The sequence below is a fragment of the Plecotus auritus genome (assembly GCF_963455305.1).
Source record: "Plecotus auritus genome assembly, chromosome: 12".
Classification (NCBI taxonomy): Eukaryota; Metazoa; Chordata; class Mammalia; order Chiroptera; family Vespertilionidae; genus Plecotus; species Plecotus auritus.
In genome coordinates this window covers 22,993,609-23,011,218 of record NC_137778.1, presented here as the reverse complement: position 1 = coordinate 23,011,218, position 17,610 = coordinate 22,993,609, and the positions used below count along the sequence as shown (strand labels likewise).

General features: G+C 45.0%; 1 protein-coding gene across 1 annotated transcript in view; it reads right to left on the bottom strand.

The window, feature by feature from the left end:
- Positions 1-14,747, bottom strand: part of SEC16B (SEC16 homolog B, endoplasmic reticulum export factor) — a 36,172-nt gene extending 21,425 nt beyond the window's left edge. The window contains exons 1-11 of the mRNA XM_080649439.1: positions 14,639-14,747; positions 12,481-12,832; positions 11,041-11,153; positions 10,142-10,262; positions 8,785-8,893; positions 6,993-7,137; positions 6,234-6,382; positions 5,886-5,947; positions 4,135-4,270; positions 3,479-3,709; positions 1,317-1,414 (exon numbers count right to left, since the gene is read on the bottom strand). Of these exons, the coding sequence (XP_080505565.1) occupies positions 1,317-1,414; positions 3,479-3,709; positions 4,135-4,270; positions 5,886-5,947; positions 6,234-6,382; positions 6,993-7,137; positions 8,785-8,893; positions 10,142-10,262; positions 11,041-11,153; positions 12,481-12,776 (1,460 nt within the window). The 5' untranslated portion in view covers positions 12,777-12,832; positions 14,639-14,747. The remainder of the gene's footprint in view (positions 1-1,316; positions 1,415-3,478; positions 3,710-4,134; positions 4,271-5,885; positions 5,948-6,233; positions 6,383-6,992; positions 7,138-8,784; positions 8,894-10,141; positions 10,263-11,040; positions 11,154-12,480; positions 12,833-14,638) is intronic.
- Between the last annotated feature and the right edge of the window lie 2,863 nt (positions 14,748-17,610).

The following is a 17,610-nucleotide window of genomic DNA, read 5'->3' as shown; positions in this document are numbered from 1 at the left end:
AAAGAGATTCTTCGCAATTTGCCGGGCACCATGAAAAATCAATGGCCCAAGGCAAAAATCTTCAGCTGAGATGGATGCTACAATGTGGGGAGGTGGGACAGTTTCCAAAACCCGAAGGAGAAGCACACCCAGAGCACCGACTTATTTAACAGCGCCCTTGCCTCGCAGGCTCAGAGCACATGTCGCAATGGAGCTTTGGTGCTCTCCACCAGTCCAGTCCCTGAACAGAACAGGGTGTGTGCAGTGGGGGTACCAGGCCCTGGGAGGCCTGAGGGTTAGTGTAAGAAAGGGACTCCATGGAGGCCATCGTGCAGAACAGACTCCCGGGAGTGTGACAGCCTAAGCCACAGACTGAACTTAGAAAGTCCATCTTCTTAACCAACCCTCCGCTCAACAAGGATGCCCGGCCGATTTAAATAAAGTGAAACTAAGAGAGGAGCTTCACAGCTTGAACCAACACTAGAAGATGAACATTGTGAGGTGCCATCCTTCTCACTGTCCGACCCAAGCCTGCTTCTCCTGGGCAGGTCCCTGCCACAGATCTGTCCCATGGAGGCCATGAGAGCCTAAAGGACTATTCAGAAGCCTTCCCCAGAACCCCTACACCTACCACCTCCAGTGATCCTGATGCTCTTTTGCTATTTCATCTGCTTTATTCCAAACTGCTGGCTGGGTACTCACACCTCCATTCCTATCTCATCCTGGTTTGGGCATTTGTCCTGGTCCACATGGCACCCAGATCTTGGCACGCTGGCATGATTTCTAACTAAATGTACCCCTTCGGTCTTGTCAACTCCCACCACCCTAGATGAAGACTTCCTGATCTAATTCCCAGTCCATAACCCCCTTTCCTACCACAGCTTGTGGTCCTGCTCCCTGTATCCCTGCCTTCTCCGCAGCACCCAGACCTCCACTGCAAGACTAAGCAATAGACACGTACCGATCCTCAGTCCTAAGGCTCTGTCCATTAACCTCACGTGATCATTGGTATTCCCTCACTGATGGAACTATCAAGAACAGCCCCTCCCAAGGAAGAAGGCTACCACAATACAGAAACCCACTTACTCTGTGGAAATCCTGACTCTGGGAAATATTACTAAAATGTTTTATTCAGCTTGTCAGGTAGAATGTGTCTGTATTCAGATTAGAAGGATCTGGGGAAGAGAAATGCTACATCCAGCTCAAAAAAACAGAAACTGAAAAGATGCTTGGAGTGGGGGGCTTCTCAATGCATCTTAGATTTCTCCCCACTGTCCCCCATATTTGGTGGGGGGTCACCCTGCTCCACTGGTCTCCATTGCAAGTCCCCAGCTCACCCACTCATGACCCAGTTGTAAGTCCTTGCGTCCATCTTGCTGGATAGGAACAAAGCATGGCCCCACAAGTGGTTCTTCATGGCCCACTCCAAAGCTTCCTGAAAACAAAGCATCACATTCAATGTTTCTCGGTCACCTTCCCCTGTGCTTAGGTACCACTATCCCCTGAGCACGAAGACTCTTAGAGCCTCATATGGAAAATGGGCTTTAACTGGCATGTATTTCTAAGTTGTCCCTTTCTCCAGCCTCCACTTTGTCAAAATCCATCATGCTATTTCATTAGCTCCCCCTCAAACATAGCTTCCAGTTAGCCTTATTGCAAGCAAAAGTTACACAATACTTTTATGAACCTGAGCACCAAAAATGAGAAGCACCCTCCCCCCCCCCCGCAGGACTGAGTCTCAAAATACAAGTAGCAAGATGGTACAGTCACCCTCTATAGCCATGGGTTCCGCACCGCGGATTTAACCAACCTCATACATTGCTGGTAGAGTACACTGGTACAACCTCTAACAAGGCTATTTGTCATTATCTACCAAAATTACAAACCATCTACCCTTTGACCCAACACCTCCACATCTAGAAATTTGTCACACCTATACTATCTACACAAGGCAAATGGCAATGGGGAGTCATTGAGGCATTGTTTGTAACAGCGAAAGATTGAACAGAATCTAAATGTCAATCTATAAGGGTTTAATTAATTATAATTTGTCTATAGAGACCTGTGCAGCCATAAGACATAATCATAATGAGGAAGATATTTATATAGTATAAGAAGCAGGGGTCAACAAAATGTAGCTAAATTCAACCCATAAGCTAAAAATAGTTTTTACATTTTTTAAATGAGCGGGGTGTGGAAATAAAAGAACAATATTTCATTAGACATGAAAATTATATATAAGACAAATTTCTATGTCCATTAAGTTTTACTGGAGCACAGCCACACCCACTCATTTACATGCCATCTGTGGCTGCTTTCACAGGAGAGCAAAAGAGGTGGGGGCACCATTTCCCCATTCTATCTCTTTTTATCTTTTGATTTTTTTAATAAAATTGATTCACGATGATTTTAATCATATATTCAAGTATTTAAGTTAAGACTTGTAAAATGTGAGTTTGACTTCAAAATTAAACAAGGCATAAAAACAGGTTAATACGTGAGGTGATGGATTTGTCACTTAACTCGATGGGGGAATCCTTTTGCAATGTATACATATATCAAATCACTACAATGTACACTTTAAATATCTTATCATTTTATTTGTCAAATATAGCTCAATAACAAATGTAAAGAGATAATGTAAAAATAATGTCTAATTTACATATCAAAAAAATAAGCAAGACATCACTTCATCTGCTGAAGTAAAGTGTTTAATATTGGCAGGCACACCTTAGATACAGGCTGGTGGGGGTATAGCTTATAAACAAACTTTCCAGAAACTAATTTAGTATATACGTGAATAACTTTTATAAAGCGCATGCCCTTCAACCCAGTAATTTCACTTATAGAAGTTTATCCTAAAAAGACTTATGTGACGTGTGCTAACTGTATAATTTATAATGGGTGACAAAATATTAGATAGCCCACATAGTTGACAATAGTGGATTGGTTATATAAAATATGATGCCCTCATATGTTGGAATATTGTCCAACCAGTTTTTTTACTCATGTAAAATCTTTTTTATTGAATTTATTGGAGTGACATTGGTTAATAAAGTTATATATGTTTCAGGTGTAGATTTATATAACGCATCATTTGTATATTTTATTGTGTGCTCACCACCCCAAGTCAAGTCTCCTTCCATCATCATTTATCCTCCTTATACTCTCTTCTACCTCCTCCCACTCTATCCAACCCTTTTTTAAATGATACATTTTAATGCCATGGGAGTATTTAGAAAAAAAAGAAAGAATTTTATTTTATTTTGAATATACTTTATATGCATGGAAAAAAATGCTAGAAGTAAATATATCCCAATAATAACTGGTTTTATCTTTTAATGGTAGGATTATGGGTGTTTTTATTTTCTTCTTTGTACCTTCCTGAACTCCAGTGCTATAAAATGAATATACATTCCTCATCTATTTGGAAAAGGACTGAGTGGTGGGGACAGACAGTGGTTACTTTTGTAAAACAAGCCTGCCGAAGTGCACTTGCCTTCTTTCTTCCGTAGTAGAGCAGCTTAGTGAATTTCTCCACGATCTGGGCGGGTGTCTCCACACTGGGGGGAATCTCTCCAGTGAGCAGGTTTGCGGTCCCTGAGCTGGGCACTGGCCAGTCGTCATCGGTCAGGTTGATGAGGTTGGCCACGGGCGGCTGCCTCTTGTACTTCTCCAGCTTCTTGCAGTCTTGCATCAGCAGCTCCGCAATGTCAGACCCCACCATGGACTGCAAGGCAAAGAGGGTCATCCTGAGGGAGAAAGAATCCTCTTCATCCTTGTGGGGGCAGGCCAGGCTGAAGAAGTAGGCACGGAAGGGCCTGCCTTCTTCCTGGGGAGGCCAGCACTGGATTGCTGTGTCTCAAACTCAGGTGCCACAAAGGTTATCAGAAATGTGCACACTCTCATAGGAGTATCATCTGGCTGGTGCAGTAACCCAACACCTTCACCATATCCCAGGCCAGCAGAGAAGGGCAAAGTGAAGTTCAGTGCTGGCAAACTGGCATTGACATCTGAGCAATTTGGGAGACCACGCGTTGCTTCTTTACTATTAACTTTTATTATTATGTCATAAGCCAAATCATACTTATCCTAGGAAGGCTTACATTTTAATACAGCCTGCTCCTTCCCACCCATCAGAGAAGTGATACTCACCCCATTCTGTCGACAAAGGAGAACCAACAGTTGCCATAGTAGAGCTGCATCTCTGCTCCCGGGTGTCTCCGATTTGCGGCTCTGAGCTGCTTTCTGCTGGCAGAATGTCATGATGTCCACCTTGTGGACGTCTTCCCTATGGAGAGATTTCAGGGAGCAGAGGGTGAGCGGGCAGACTCTTCCCCATGCAGGACCGTGGGCTCCTCCCATAGTGTGAGGGTGCTGGATGGACCCAACAAGCCAGGACCAGGACAGGGATAACAAGTCTATACTAGTAGCTACAGGACAGTTGTTTCTTTGTGGAACAGGAAGAAACTTCAGATGTTCTCGCATACACTCTCTCCATTTTACAGATGAGGAGACTGAGGCCCCGAGACCTGAAATATCTTGCCTTGGGTAGCAGGCAAGAGCACTCTTCGGAGTCAGACAACTCTGGACTTAAATCTAGCTTGCCATGTCTCAGCTTACAAAACTTTCTTATCTCCTCTGAGCCTCAGCTTTTCCCCCTAAGATCAGAATAATTTTAAAAATCTACCTCCTGCCGAAACCAGTTTGGCTCAGTGGATGGAGCATCGGCCTGCGGACTGAAGGGTCCTGGGTTCGATTCTGGTCAAGGGCATGTACCTTTGTTGCGGGCACATCCCCAGTGGGAGGTGTGCAGGAGGCAGCTGATCGATGTTTCTCTCTCATCGATGTTTCTAGCTCTCTATCCCTCTCCCTTCCTCTCTGTAAAATATCAATAAAATATATTTTAAAAAAAAATCTACCTCCATACAAAAAAGAAATTAGCAAGTTATGTAGCATATATTAAGTGCTCAATAAACAGACAGTATTATTTGCTTAAGACTATTCAATAAAATCAATGCCCAGTTGGGACCAGTATCCTAGTGTCCAAAATACCCAACTCGGTGCTCTACCCACATCTGTATACCTGAGTGTAAGAAATAGACACACACATTTTTACTTAAAAGAACTGTCAAAATACTAGACGGGGATTTTCTTAGAGGGGGAGATCCAGGTTAAGAATACATTTATATAATGGTGTTGCTATTTAAAGGGCTTCCATGTGCATTAATCTCACTTGTGTCTCACGGCCACTGCCTGGAGTGGACAGAGCCAGTGTTACATCATTTCTTAAAGGGAAAACCAAGGCCAGAGAGAGTTAAATGACATGTCTGCCATGGTATATCTAGTTAGTAGGATGCCTAGGGCCAGGATCCAGATGTTCTCACATCAGTCAGGACACTCCACAGCAAGACACTGTGAATATTTATCAGAAGGGACTGGGCATTTAAAAGCAGTTCTAGCTCAATCCTGCAGAGGGCAGACTTGCACACCATCCAGGAATTCACCCGGACCAAGTTCCCTCTTCAGAAAAAGGCAAGCCTTTTTCCCCACTATGATCCACTTGTCTGTGATGTCCCAGGCGGTGCTGCACTTCCGCACTAATGTCTATTAGGAACACGGAACGCTAAAACCTCCTACCATGTCACCTTTGCAAAATGGAATTGATTTCAGATTTTTAAACCTTCACATTAATTGTTCTTCCCCCTCCTCAACTATTAAGTTGCTTCTCAAAAAGGCTCAGGCCACATTAGGCTCTGTCTGGTACCACAGAAAATTCTACTCCAATGGGGATAGACATTTTCTTTCAAAGAAGCCAAGAACAAATCCCCCCAAAATCCTATTCTTGGCAGGAAGACTGTGTAGGTCTCAAAAGCCTTTATTTAGCTGTTCATATGCTAATTTACCTGATCAGGGGTCCTGAGAAAGTTCTCATCTCTTCTTGTTCCTCAGAATCATTAAGAATAACCTGGAACAAAAATTAGATTTGTTCTTCAAGACAATGTCCATCCAATGCCCAGTATCAGAACCCAAGGCTGTGGTCCCAAAGTGCAACTCATGCCTTGTGGTGAAAGCAAGTTCTCCAGTGGCTGAAACTGAGCCAATAGCATCTCAGGGAAAACGTAAGTCCAGCATCACTTCTTTCAGAGAAGATCCCCACCCAGTTCCCCACAAGAGCCCCCTGTTCCAGGAGATGCCCGCGGCTCAGGCAAAGGGGAGCAGGGAGCATTCTGGGGACAAAGACTCTTATTTACCTCCATGCTGTGCAGTTCAACAAGGGCCGTTTGCCTGTCACTGGGAGAGTTGGGACACACACACACCAGCTGACCTCCTGGCCCAAAACTCGCAGGCACATGAGGGACGTAGAACTTCATGGGTGCCTTGGGATCAGCTGCTGAGTCAGCTGCTGACCAACAGACACAGGTGAACACTGTTAGCATGACTGCCACTGCTTTTCTTTACTTAGCAGAGTGCCACAAACACATTTCTGTGTAAATTCCACCTAGGGCCCAGATAAGATTCTGGGTGGGCTACAGAAGTAGAAGCAGATTTAAGCCCCTAAGAATATGTCAGAACATAATGCAAGGATTTTATGGTTGGTCCAAATAGTAATAATGCACAAGGCCCAGACTCTTGGCAATGGAGAGAGGCCGGGACTAGACAAGTCAGCCACATCCAGACAAAGCGATAATGCTTTGTGGCCTGCCCTTGCTTTACCAACCTGACTCCAGTCCTAACTTCCTTCACCTGCTACTTAAAAGCACCAAGGCATGCCCGTTGATGGCTAGGGGCAGGGTTCCCTACCAAGAACCCGCTATGATGCAATGTCCGGTAAAGAGAAAATGTGGGAAACGGAGCCAAGTTGACCTCTCTACCCAGGAGACCTATGTAAGCAAATGAGGCGAACAATGCTCCACTCTTGGAAACCAGGGTAAGGTGTCTTTCCAAGAAACTTGCCCTCAGCCCTCTTTCCATCAGACTCAACCAACTCCTTTGATCACTTCAGCACCCACCAGCCTGCACTGGTCTCCAAATTGTTGAAGCCGTGGGGACATAAGACTCGGAGGCATCTGCCATGTATTGACTGAGCTCATAGCCACTGGAGCTGAGACCAGACTCGTGCTGCTGAAGAAGGTTGGACTCGTGGGGCAGTGATGGCTGGAAGTGAAAAACAACAAAAACACATGGGAAGAATCAGAAACACTTTCAGAGAGATGGTCCTCCCAAGTGTTCCAAACTTTTGAATAAATACAGTGAATGTGAATGTGTTGAAAGAAAAGGGATGGATGATTTGATTGACAGGTGTTTGCTAAGGGATGCATATGTCCCAGTGGAAAGAGTGCAGGCCTTGGGCCCAGGAGGGGCCAGGAGGCCTGGAATCAAATCCCAGCTTTGTCAATACCGAGCTGCTATGACCTAGTGACAAGTGGCTTGGGCTCTCTGAGCTGGGTACCCTCATCTATAATATAATCATAGCTGCCCTGCATAGTTCAAGTACTTAACCATGCATTCATTCACCAGCTATTTAATGAGTACCTACTATGCTCTAGGCACTGTGCTTCCCCTGGGGATACAGGCACACAAAAAATTCATGGGCCCTAACTGGTTTGGCTCAGTGGATAGAGCATCAGCCTGTGGACTGAAAGGTCCCAGGTTCGATACGGTCAAGGGCATGTACCTTGGTTGCGGGCACATCCCCAGAAGGAGGTGTGCAGGAGGCAGCTGATCGATGTTTCTCTCTCCTCTCCTTGTCCCTTCCTCTCTGTAGAAAAATCAATAAAAAATATTTTTTAAAAATTTCATGGAACTTACCTCCTGGGAGGATACAAATAAAACATTGGATGCAAAAGCTCTCTGTACACTGTAAAGTGTTACATGTGTGTGGCTGATAGCATGTGGCCTGCCCTACTGAGCATTAGGTATACAGAAGAAACTGTTCTCAAAAATCATACAAATCCAATCAGGGAAATAAAATTTATACAAGACTGTCAAAAATTAAAAGCTGGTCACCACAGTGCCTTTGCATCTTTTCCATAAACCTAAAATTTTTCCAAAATAAATGTTTACTTTTTTTTTATTTAAGAGTTCCATTTTATGACTTAGGTGATATATACAGTAAGATTTTAGAAGACAGAGATGGTCTTCTAAAAAGTCAAGACAGTCCAGCTGGCATGGCTCAGTGTTTGAGCATTGACCTATGAACCAGGAGATCAGGGTTCGAGTCCTGGTCAGGGCACATGCCCAGGTTGCAGTCTCCATCCCCAGTGTGGGGCATGCAGGAGGCAGCCGGTCAGTGATTTTCTCTCATCATTGATGTTTCTATCTCTCTCTCACTCGCCTTTCCTCTCTGAAATCAATAAATATATATTTAAAAAGAATGCTTTGTAAAAAAATAATTAATAAATAAATAAATAAAAATTAAATGTCAAGAGAGGCTTCAAGCTCTGCTTTTCAGCCCTGAATTAAAAGATTCCAGCAACTTCCCACTTCCTGGGTGAACCAAACTGCTGGCAGCCTCTTCTCTGTTTCCCAGCACCTCAGAGTGACTTGCGTGACATTTCCTGATTCAGCCAATTTGACAAAAATGCAAAAGGGCCAGATCAGGGTCTCAGGCCCTTCGGATTGAAACAGAAAAATGGGGAAAAGAGGAGGGATGAGTGGAGACTCTGCCAAGAGGGGAAGAATTGGACCGCTCAGTCTGCTGGCCACTGGAGACCCCACCCCCAGGGCTCTGCTCTGCCACTGCTGACAATGTAGTTGGGAGGCACTGTCACAGGCCACCAGCTCCATGTCACTTCAAGTTACCTTATTCTTCTGGGCCCCAGTTAGCAGACTCTCCGGAAGCAGGTCCCCAGGCCACTCCTGTCCAGAGTTAGAAGCAGGGCTGTCTCTATAAGGGTTCCCACTCTGAGATCTGCAGCAAAATAACAGGAGAGGTGAGAGGGGGTCCTGGGCAAGCCAGCAAGGCTGAGCTGCTCTCTGCTGGAGGTGGTTCTGTTGCCGAATGCGGACAGGTATCAGGTCGGCCTGTGTGCTGCAGGGAGAAGCACTGTCCTTCCATTCACCACCTCAATCTGTTAATACCAGGAAAATAGGGGCTCCTGAGCTCCCCAGTGCAATTACTAGAAGCTGCCCCGAACCCTGCAGAGAAGGGTGGTCCCTGCCGCCTGACTTCTGGAATGACTTAAATCAGAGCAGTCGGATTAATGGGTTCCAGGGTAAAGGTGCCAGGCCTAAGGGCACCAGGACACGTACTAGTACAAAAGGCTGTTCCCGTCCCCTGCTTGCCTGATCCCAAAGGATGTCCCATTCTCAGGGCACAGGAGTAGGCAGAAGAGAAGCATCCCAGCCCTGGGCAGGACCCAATCATGAGAACTTTTGCAAGGCCACACCTGTCCTGAGACCAACATAGAACAAAGGCCCTGCTTTCTGATGGACCTCAAGAAACAGGATTCTCCCTGACCAGTTTGGCTCAGTGGATGGCATGTCGGCCTGCGGACTGAAGGGTCCCAGGTTCAATTCCGGTCAAGGGCATGTACCTTGGTTGCGGGCACATCTCCAGTAGGGGGTGTGCAGGAGGCAGCTGATCGATGTTTCTCTCTCATCCATGTTTCCAACTCTCTATCCCTCTCTCTTCCTCTCTGTAAAAAATCAATAAAATATATATTTAAAAAAAGAGAAACAGGACTCAGACTAGCCCAGGTTTGAGAACCACATCTCTGAGTTAAGAATCTCACCTTGCCCTAACCGGTTTGGCTCAGTGGAAAGAGCATCGGCCTGCGGACTGAAAGGTCCCAGGTTCAATTCCGGTCAAGGGCATGTACCTTGGTTGCGGGCACATCCCCAGTAGGAGGTGTGCAGGAGGCAGCTGATCGATGTTTCTAACTCTCTATCCCTCTCTCTTCCTCTCTGTAAAAAATCAATAAAATATATTTAAAAAAAGAAAAAAAAAAGAATCTCTCCTCCCAGGGTTCCTGTTCACCGCTGGCCTGGGCTATCCTGGGCTACACCTCCATCCCCGAGGACAAAACTCCCACATCCCCACAACAGAAGCGGACGGGCTGCCAGAGATGAGGGCCCAGCACCAGATGCTGTAAGATTTTCCTAACAGAGTTTGAGTTTGACTGAATCATGTTGACCTGGCCTCTCCTTTCACACTTACTGGAACTGGGTCTCACTGTTTGCTCGAAATGGACTATTCTGGTTTTCATGATGATGTTCATTGAGGTACTTTTGATCTCGATAGTCTTCATGCCGGATATAAGGACTCGCTTGCCTTGGCACTGCACCCTCAGAAAAAAAAAAATAAAATAAAATAAAGCAGGTCACTTCCTGTTTGTGAAAAGTTCCGAAAAGACACTTGCAAGCTATGAAGCTGAGTTACTGGAGCAGAGTAGGTACAAAACACATTTGCCAAAATGAATAAAATTGGTGAGAGCTAATGATGAGATGCCCCTCAGTCCTCCCTGAACCAATTAGCATGGCCCTATACAACTGTATAATGGTGAGGATCGTGTGTGTGAGTGTGTGTGTGTGTGTGTGTGTGTATGTTCAATGTTGAGACAGATTTCTCTTTGCTAGCAGCCATTAGCATATACCTAAAGCCTTACTATTGTATAGGGTATAAATTCCTAATGGCACATATCTGCACCCTCAGGGTAAATGGTGGTCAGACTCATTACAGCCCAGTCACACACTTGAGGATGTCATTGATTCTTGGTCAGAGACTATAATCTTGGCCATAATGAGAAGTAGAAGAAAACACGTGGATGAAGTGCAAACTATCCACAATATTAGCAGCATAATGATAGTTTCAGTACTATCATCTACACGTACAAAGAAAAATGACTGCTTTCTGTCTCTTCTCCTCAAGACAGCAAGCAGTAGTGTCTCTACCATGACCTCATCTGGCCAAGAAAAAGGTAGGCAGGGGCAGGAGTTCTTTCTACCCCAGTAGAGCAGGTGCCCAAGGTGAGGTTCTGAGCATCGCTCCCTTGGCTTGTGCCCCGCCTATCAGACCAGCTGCGCCACCCCAAAGACTTCTGGGAGGTTATTCCATACCTCTTTCTTCTGGTTGCTGCTGTGGGTTCCCAGGGTAGTAATAACTTGTATATGGATATTCTTCCCTTAGAGCTGGAGAGTGATACCTCTGGTATGGATCATCAATGCCTGGCCTAAAATAGCACAGAGAAGGCCAGTCATTTCAAGGATGAGTGTGGTAAAGAGAGAAACCAATGGAAGACTGGACAAACAAACAACTTCAGAGGACAGAATTGTGGCCCCAGTCTAGAACCTGCTTAAAAGGCACAGTTAATTCTACATCTCATGCACAGAAAATCCAGACCCAGAGCAGGAGTAAGAACTTTGATTCAGAACACAGCTGGGATCTTTATAGCAAAGTGTCTCATTCTTCCTCCCCATGATCCCTCTTACTCTTCAACTGCCTACATCCAACCACACAAGGTATTATCTTAGAAAGCCCTGCCCTGATAGTATCCCAGAAAACCCCTTCCAGAGATGAGCAAGAGGCCATTATAATCCCCATCCATATTATAGATGGAAATGAGATTCAAAGGTCAGCTTGAACTATCTTAAATCTGATAGTTTTTATTGCCTCTGTCCTTAACATACCTTCCTTTGAGAATTCAACAATATGGAAAGACTGGGAAAAGGAATTTCAGATTGTTAGTATTTTCAACAATTAATAATTCTTTAGCATTTCATAGGGGCAAAATTCTTTAAAATATCTGTCATAATTCCAGTGCTGAACCTGTAGGCAGATAAATATCACCCCACCTGGAAAAGCCAAAGTGGACACAGGTGGCTTCCAACATTCCATAAAGCACTGCATCCAGTGCTCTCAGAACCCAGAAGCAGGAATTCTAGATTCTCCAACCTAGAATTGCCTCACTGAGACCCCTTCCTTCTGAACATGGAGCTTGCAAGCTTACATCTGCTTTCTCTGAGGTTGATTTTTTTTAAGTTCCCATCCAATCATTCAATGCATTTTTTTCTGGATGCCTATCACATTTTAGATACTGTTCTAGGTACTAGGGCTCTTGTTGATGCTGGTGGTGTCATACTAACCCTGTATCAGAGTGGCTCAAAGACAAAGAGGAAGTTTTTATAGGGATGCCTAGGAGAGGTTATTCCATTGTCTACATATATTTACAGTACTGCCTTTTTGTAATCCTGGAATAGAGGGTTTCATCTGCTCTCTTTAATTTCACCATTCTCTCTATCCTCTCCCCCGCCCACAACACCCAATCAGATTCTGATGGCTTCTTTAAGCAACCCCACCAGGGGATACAGAAAGGGGAACTATTCTTTTCAGTCAATTTGAGAGAGCAAAGGGTTTAGCTACATCAAGGTAGTAGGGTGGAGGAGGAAAAAGGAAAAAAAAAAAAAAGAGGAAAAATAAAAGGAAAAGAAGAAGGATAAGAACCATCTGTTCGTAAACACTCAGGAGAGTTGGGTCAATTCCAAGCTCTAAAGCCATACCTTGAATACAAGTGAGGGTGATAACCCCCTTCATAATAGTCCACCCCGGCCACAGGCTGATGCCATTCCCCAGGCCTGGGTACGTAATGAGGCTGCTGGTGGTCTGCCTTGGGGTCCTGCTGTGGCTGGGGGCTCCCTCGGATGTCTTGCCATTGACGGAACCTCTCTCCCTTGTGCCAAGAGTGAGGAACAGGCCGATGATACCCATCTCTCCGAAAGCCTCGGTCTGGACCCTGGGATGGGGCTGGGGGCCTCCCCCGGGGCTGCGGCGGCAGCTGGGGAATCCAGGGCTCCATCCCTTATCTTCTGAATATCTCTCTTTTTGAGTCAGTTGTGTAGTTATTTTATCTTCCTACAGGAAAAAAACAAAAAGACCCCAAAATTATCATTACTTTAGGTTTATATCCAAACACGATGGTTTGTTGAGGTGTTTTTTTTTAAGCACTTATGGTTCTCAAAATCTATCTAAAACAAACCACATGGCCACTGATATAGAAACATCTGGAGGAAAATCTCAAATAGATACATGAAATAAATAACAGACTAGACAACTACTAGTATGTGGTTGTTGCTTTAAAAATTAAAAAGTACAATTAGTTGGAACAATAATAGATGTGGGAGGCATGAGAGACAGAACAGTAATAGATGAAGCTCCAAAACCCTATCAAAGTATTCCAATTAAATAAATGTCCATTTATTCCACCAGCAAATATTTATTCAACATTTACTATGGGGAGTCTATGCTATCATGGAAATAGAGTGGGCTTAGATCTAGACCAAAGGTCAAATCCTAACTCTGCCACTTATTAGCTAGTTAATTAGTTCAAGCCTCAATTTCCTTATTCATAAAATGGGGATCCTAATGACCAGCTTGCAGGGTTATTGTCAGAATTAGAGATAACTTATGAAGTGCCCAATTCACTATCTGGTCTATGGTTATTGTTCAATAAATAGTAGTTAGTGTTGGAGATAAAGGTTGGGGTAGTGAGGGTAGCTGAAGGCATTTCCTAAACAAAAAGAAGCTTAAATTGACCTCAAGAGACATCTTTCTTGAATCCTTAAATTCGCCTCTAGTACTCAGCCCTATAACAAGGCCATGCCTGCCTCTCCTCCAGGGGACCCAACACAACAAAAGTTTGGGATTGCTTCCATGACCACCCAGAGAGCCATGTCATGGCTGAGATTTAAAACCTGTAAGTCTCCCCAGAATCAAACTGATTTTCCCCACTTATTCCTCAAAATGGGAAACAGCTCCAAGTTCAGACTGCCTTCCAAGCTCCCCGGCCCATGTCACAGAGGAGTACCCCATCCAGCTGCCCCCAAAGGAAGAGCTCACACCGGACCTCACTGCTGCTCAGGGATCCCCTTGTGTCGGGAGAATTCGTTAGCTCGGTCAGACCCTGTTTTTTCTCTGTTGGGAACTGTTTTCAGTTGAAATATTCTGATGGAAGCCACTTCACTTGCTCCCACTCCTGAAGCTCCCTGCCTAAAATAAAAATTCTTATCAAAACAAGAGGTCAAAGGGTATGTGTGGAAATCAACATGTCACTCTGCTCAAATGCCACAGAGCCAGGGTCCACCGCTATGAGCCGAGGGCTGTAAACAGACCAGCTCAGAAGAGCAAGGCGCAGGAGTGCCTTCCACCTCAAGATCAACCCCCGCTCAGGGAAACTGGCACCCTTTTGCCTAGGTTAGCCCACTTTCCTGAAAAATGCAAGCTTTTTCTAGCAAATTCCAGCAAAAATGCTCCAGACACAGTGAAAGTGTGTGTGGGTCTTTCCTGAAGGCCCGAGGAACTCAATACCATTTGGACACATGTAAGAAAGTCTCTGTCACCTTGTCCCCAGATATTTTCACTGGGCAGCCTTCCCTGATTGCAAAGGCACAACACACAATCTCTTCGCCAAAATCCCATCATTTTGTTGCCAAGAGATACCAACTCCAGTAAGTTAGACCTCAGATTATAATTAAGCGCAGCAACCCAAGGGCAACTAAGATTCTCAGAATGAAGGTGTTCCATCCACAGGGACAAGTCACACTGCGAGTTCACATCCATGACCCTCCCTGGCCCCAGTGAGGGCAATGTTGCCTCTGCTAATCTGACAGCCCAGCAAGCACAGGTAAGAGCGAGGACACAAGGTAGCTAGTTCCCACACACCTGCTCTGACGCCTTGCCACCTTCCTTCAGCACGGCTCCAGGAACCTGGCCCAAGAGTGTCTCCTCTCCTCGCGGAGACTGCCAAAGTCCAGGTGCCACATCTACCAAGACTAGCCTGGCCTTCCAATCTACAGCCAGTCAGTTACCTTTGCAACTGCCCGGCCTCCATGGGGCTGATTCACTGGGGCAAAGTACAGCCCGGCCACCGCATGTGGGACAGGCCTGACCTGGCGTATTTGCTCGGAGCCCTGTCAGAGACTGTGCTTCTGTTTGCCTGGTTGTGGGCTGAGCCAGGTTCACTCACATGTGAAAGCATCCAAACCCCACAGCAAACAAGGAACAGAGGCACCAGGGAGAGGAAACCCAGAAAGCCCGCAGGCGGCCCGGCCCGGCCAGAAGAGCACCGCCTTGGGGCACTGACTTGGGACTCTGCCACTGGCTGGCTCCATGACCGACCGAACCTGTCTGAGTCTCAGTTTCTTCTCCTGTAAAAGGGGAATAACTATACTTAGCTTATGGTGGTCACTATGAGGAGTCAGTGCTGGTAAGATGGCACACGTATAAATAAATATGCCCTATATATCAGTATTATTTTTCCCTTTAAAAAAAAAGTAACGTATTTCCACTGGTGGAGGCAGAGGTACTCATTGGTGGTTGTAAATACCTGGTCTCTCTGGTTGGGGTTTTTCTCACTCATGTTTCTCTCCACTGGGTTCTGTTTGTGTATCAAGAGTGTTATCTAAAGGAAGTTAAATCTAATTACTGGAGACACTGAAAAGTTTTCTATTACAGTAAGAAAATAATTTCTTGTATTTACAAAATACATTTTTCGGCATTATTAAGATAATCACGGGAAGCGCATGTCTACTTTTGAATTAATATTTTAAAATGCAGAAAATCATGTCATATACCTTAAACTTACACAATGTTATATGTCAATTATATCTCAATAAGTCAGGGGAGGGGAATAAAATTCAGCATTTGCCCCAAACATTTATTCTTTCTCTCAACAAACACTTACTTAGTCTCTATAAGATACCAGGACTTGACACATGTAAATATGAAGGACAGAGTCCCTGCCTTCAAAAAGTTTGGAGCAAACTAACCCCCCATGTTGTTACTAGTCCAGGGAAGATCACACGTGGGTCCCATGATCAGATACACTACTGTACCTGAACTATGAGGATATAGAGGACATAGTTGTCTCAGCCCCTCAACTGACTCCTAGGGCCTGACCATAGAATGTAAAATTCTCTGACCAACCGTGAACATGGTTTCTTACCCCACTGGGGTCAGAGAATTCTTATAACAGGATGTTAGTCCTGCCCCAAAACATGGACTACATTACTGGGAGGCTAACTCTGGAACTTCACTTTATTGATGATAAAACTAAGATCCAGAGAAGTGAAGTGATTTACCCAAAACCACCACCAAGCTGACCAGAAGCTCAGTCAGGGTTATACTGGTGTAAGGGAGTCACCTTGCACTGGCCTTACAAGGGCTGATTATGACTTATGCAGGAATCGTGCGAGCCAGTAACGAAGCCAGTGGCAACTGGACATCCACCATGGTGGGAGTATTTACATAGCAACTGTCAAACGCTGTAAAGCAAGGTGGCGGTGGCTGTGTCCAGAGAGCCAGTTTACCAGCATACAGATTACAACCCGAACTCCTAGTTCCTGACTCAGCATTCTTTCAAACTCAAACTTGTGAATTGCCATTCTGTGCCAGCCTTCGTTGCACATCTCTGCTTTAAACATCTAGCTCAATTATTCCAAATGCTCTTTCTGTGACATCCCAAAGCATCTCTAGTTATCTCAAGAGTTGTTATGAAACTCCTCAAACACTCACCAACCAAAATAAATTTTAATTAGCTTTAATTATTGTATAGACATACGGCATACAACAGTTACATGGGTCATGGAACGAAATAGGTCATGGTGGGATTTCATCAGCCCAAAAGCTTTGTGATTTATCAGTCTCTGCCCTGCCCAGCCCACATATCCAGTTACTAAATCTTTCAACCTGGCAGTTCAATTCCTCCTGGTTTCTAACCAAGTTTACCCAGCTTGACAAATACATTAGCAGCTCGTCCCCACCAGGAGGTGGGCTAAAATTAGTCTTGCCACCCACACCCTGCTTGCAGTGCCCTGGCGTGATCCCACGGGCTCCCTCGTGCTGGAACAGCGACAGTCTTCACATTCTCCCTTCCCCAAGCATCCCATCCTCCTGCCTGATTCCTGCTCTGCACTTCAACTATGAGCCAGAACTGGATCCCTGGTCGCTTGCTAATGTATGTGAACTTCCTTTCCCGGTCCCTGCATCCTTTCCAAATGCCAGACCACCAATGAGGATCCTGCTTCAAATAGGAGCGACTACCCTGGTTTGACACCTGTCTAACAAAAGCATCCTCCCTGCTAATAATGCTGCTAATCTCTACTCACCAGACCAGGTGAGCATTTGGTAAGAGGCTGGAGAAACGTCAGGAAGGTTTGGGTGGGCTAGTGAGGAAAATAGGAGTGGGCTTTCCCAGGAACATGTCCTCATGGTAACAAGTGGGCTACCACTTAGGTGGACTTGAAACTCATGGGGATTTGAACATCTGAGCTTCATTCCATGCTATACCCAAAGCGCCTGGCACAGTGCCCGACATATGACCAGAACTCAATAAAGATTTTATTTGTGAATGAATAAACACTTTAAATGTTTACTAGCAACAACCTAACTGTACAACTGTATCCAGTAGTTCTCACATCCTGAGTATAGAGTGAAACTTTGATAGGAATTTTCTGGAAAAGGGAAAAGAGAATGCTGAAGCAGTGAGTTAAGGGGACTGAGCAGAGATTAACCAAAGTGATGCCACATGGGGCATAAATGAGACAAAATCAGAATTAAATGACCTGCATACCTTGTTAAACTACATACATCTAAAAGACACACTCCAATCAGACAGTAAAAAAATATATATATTA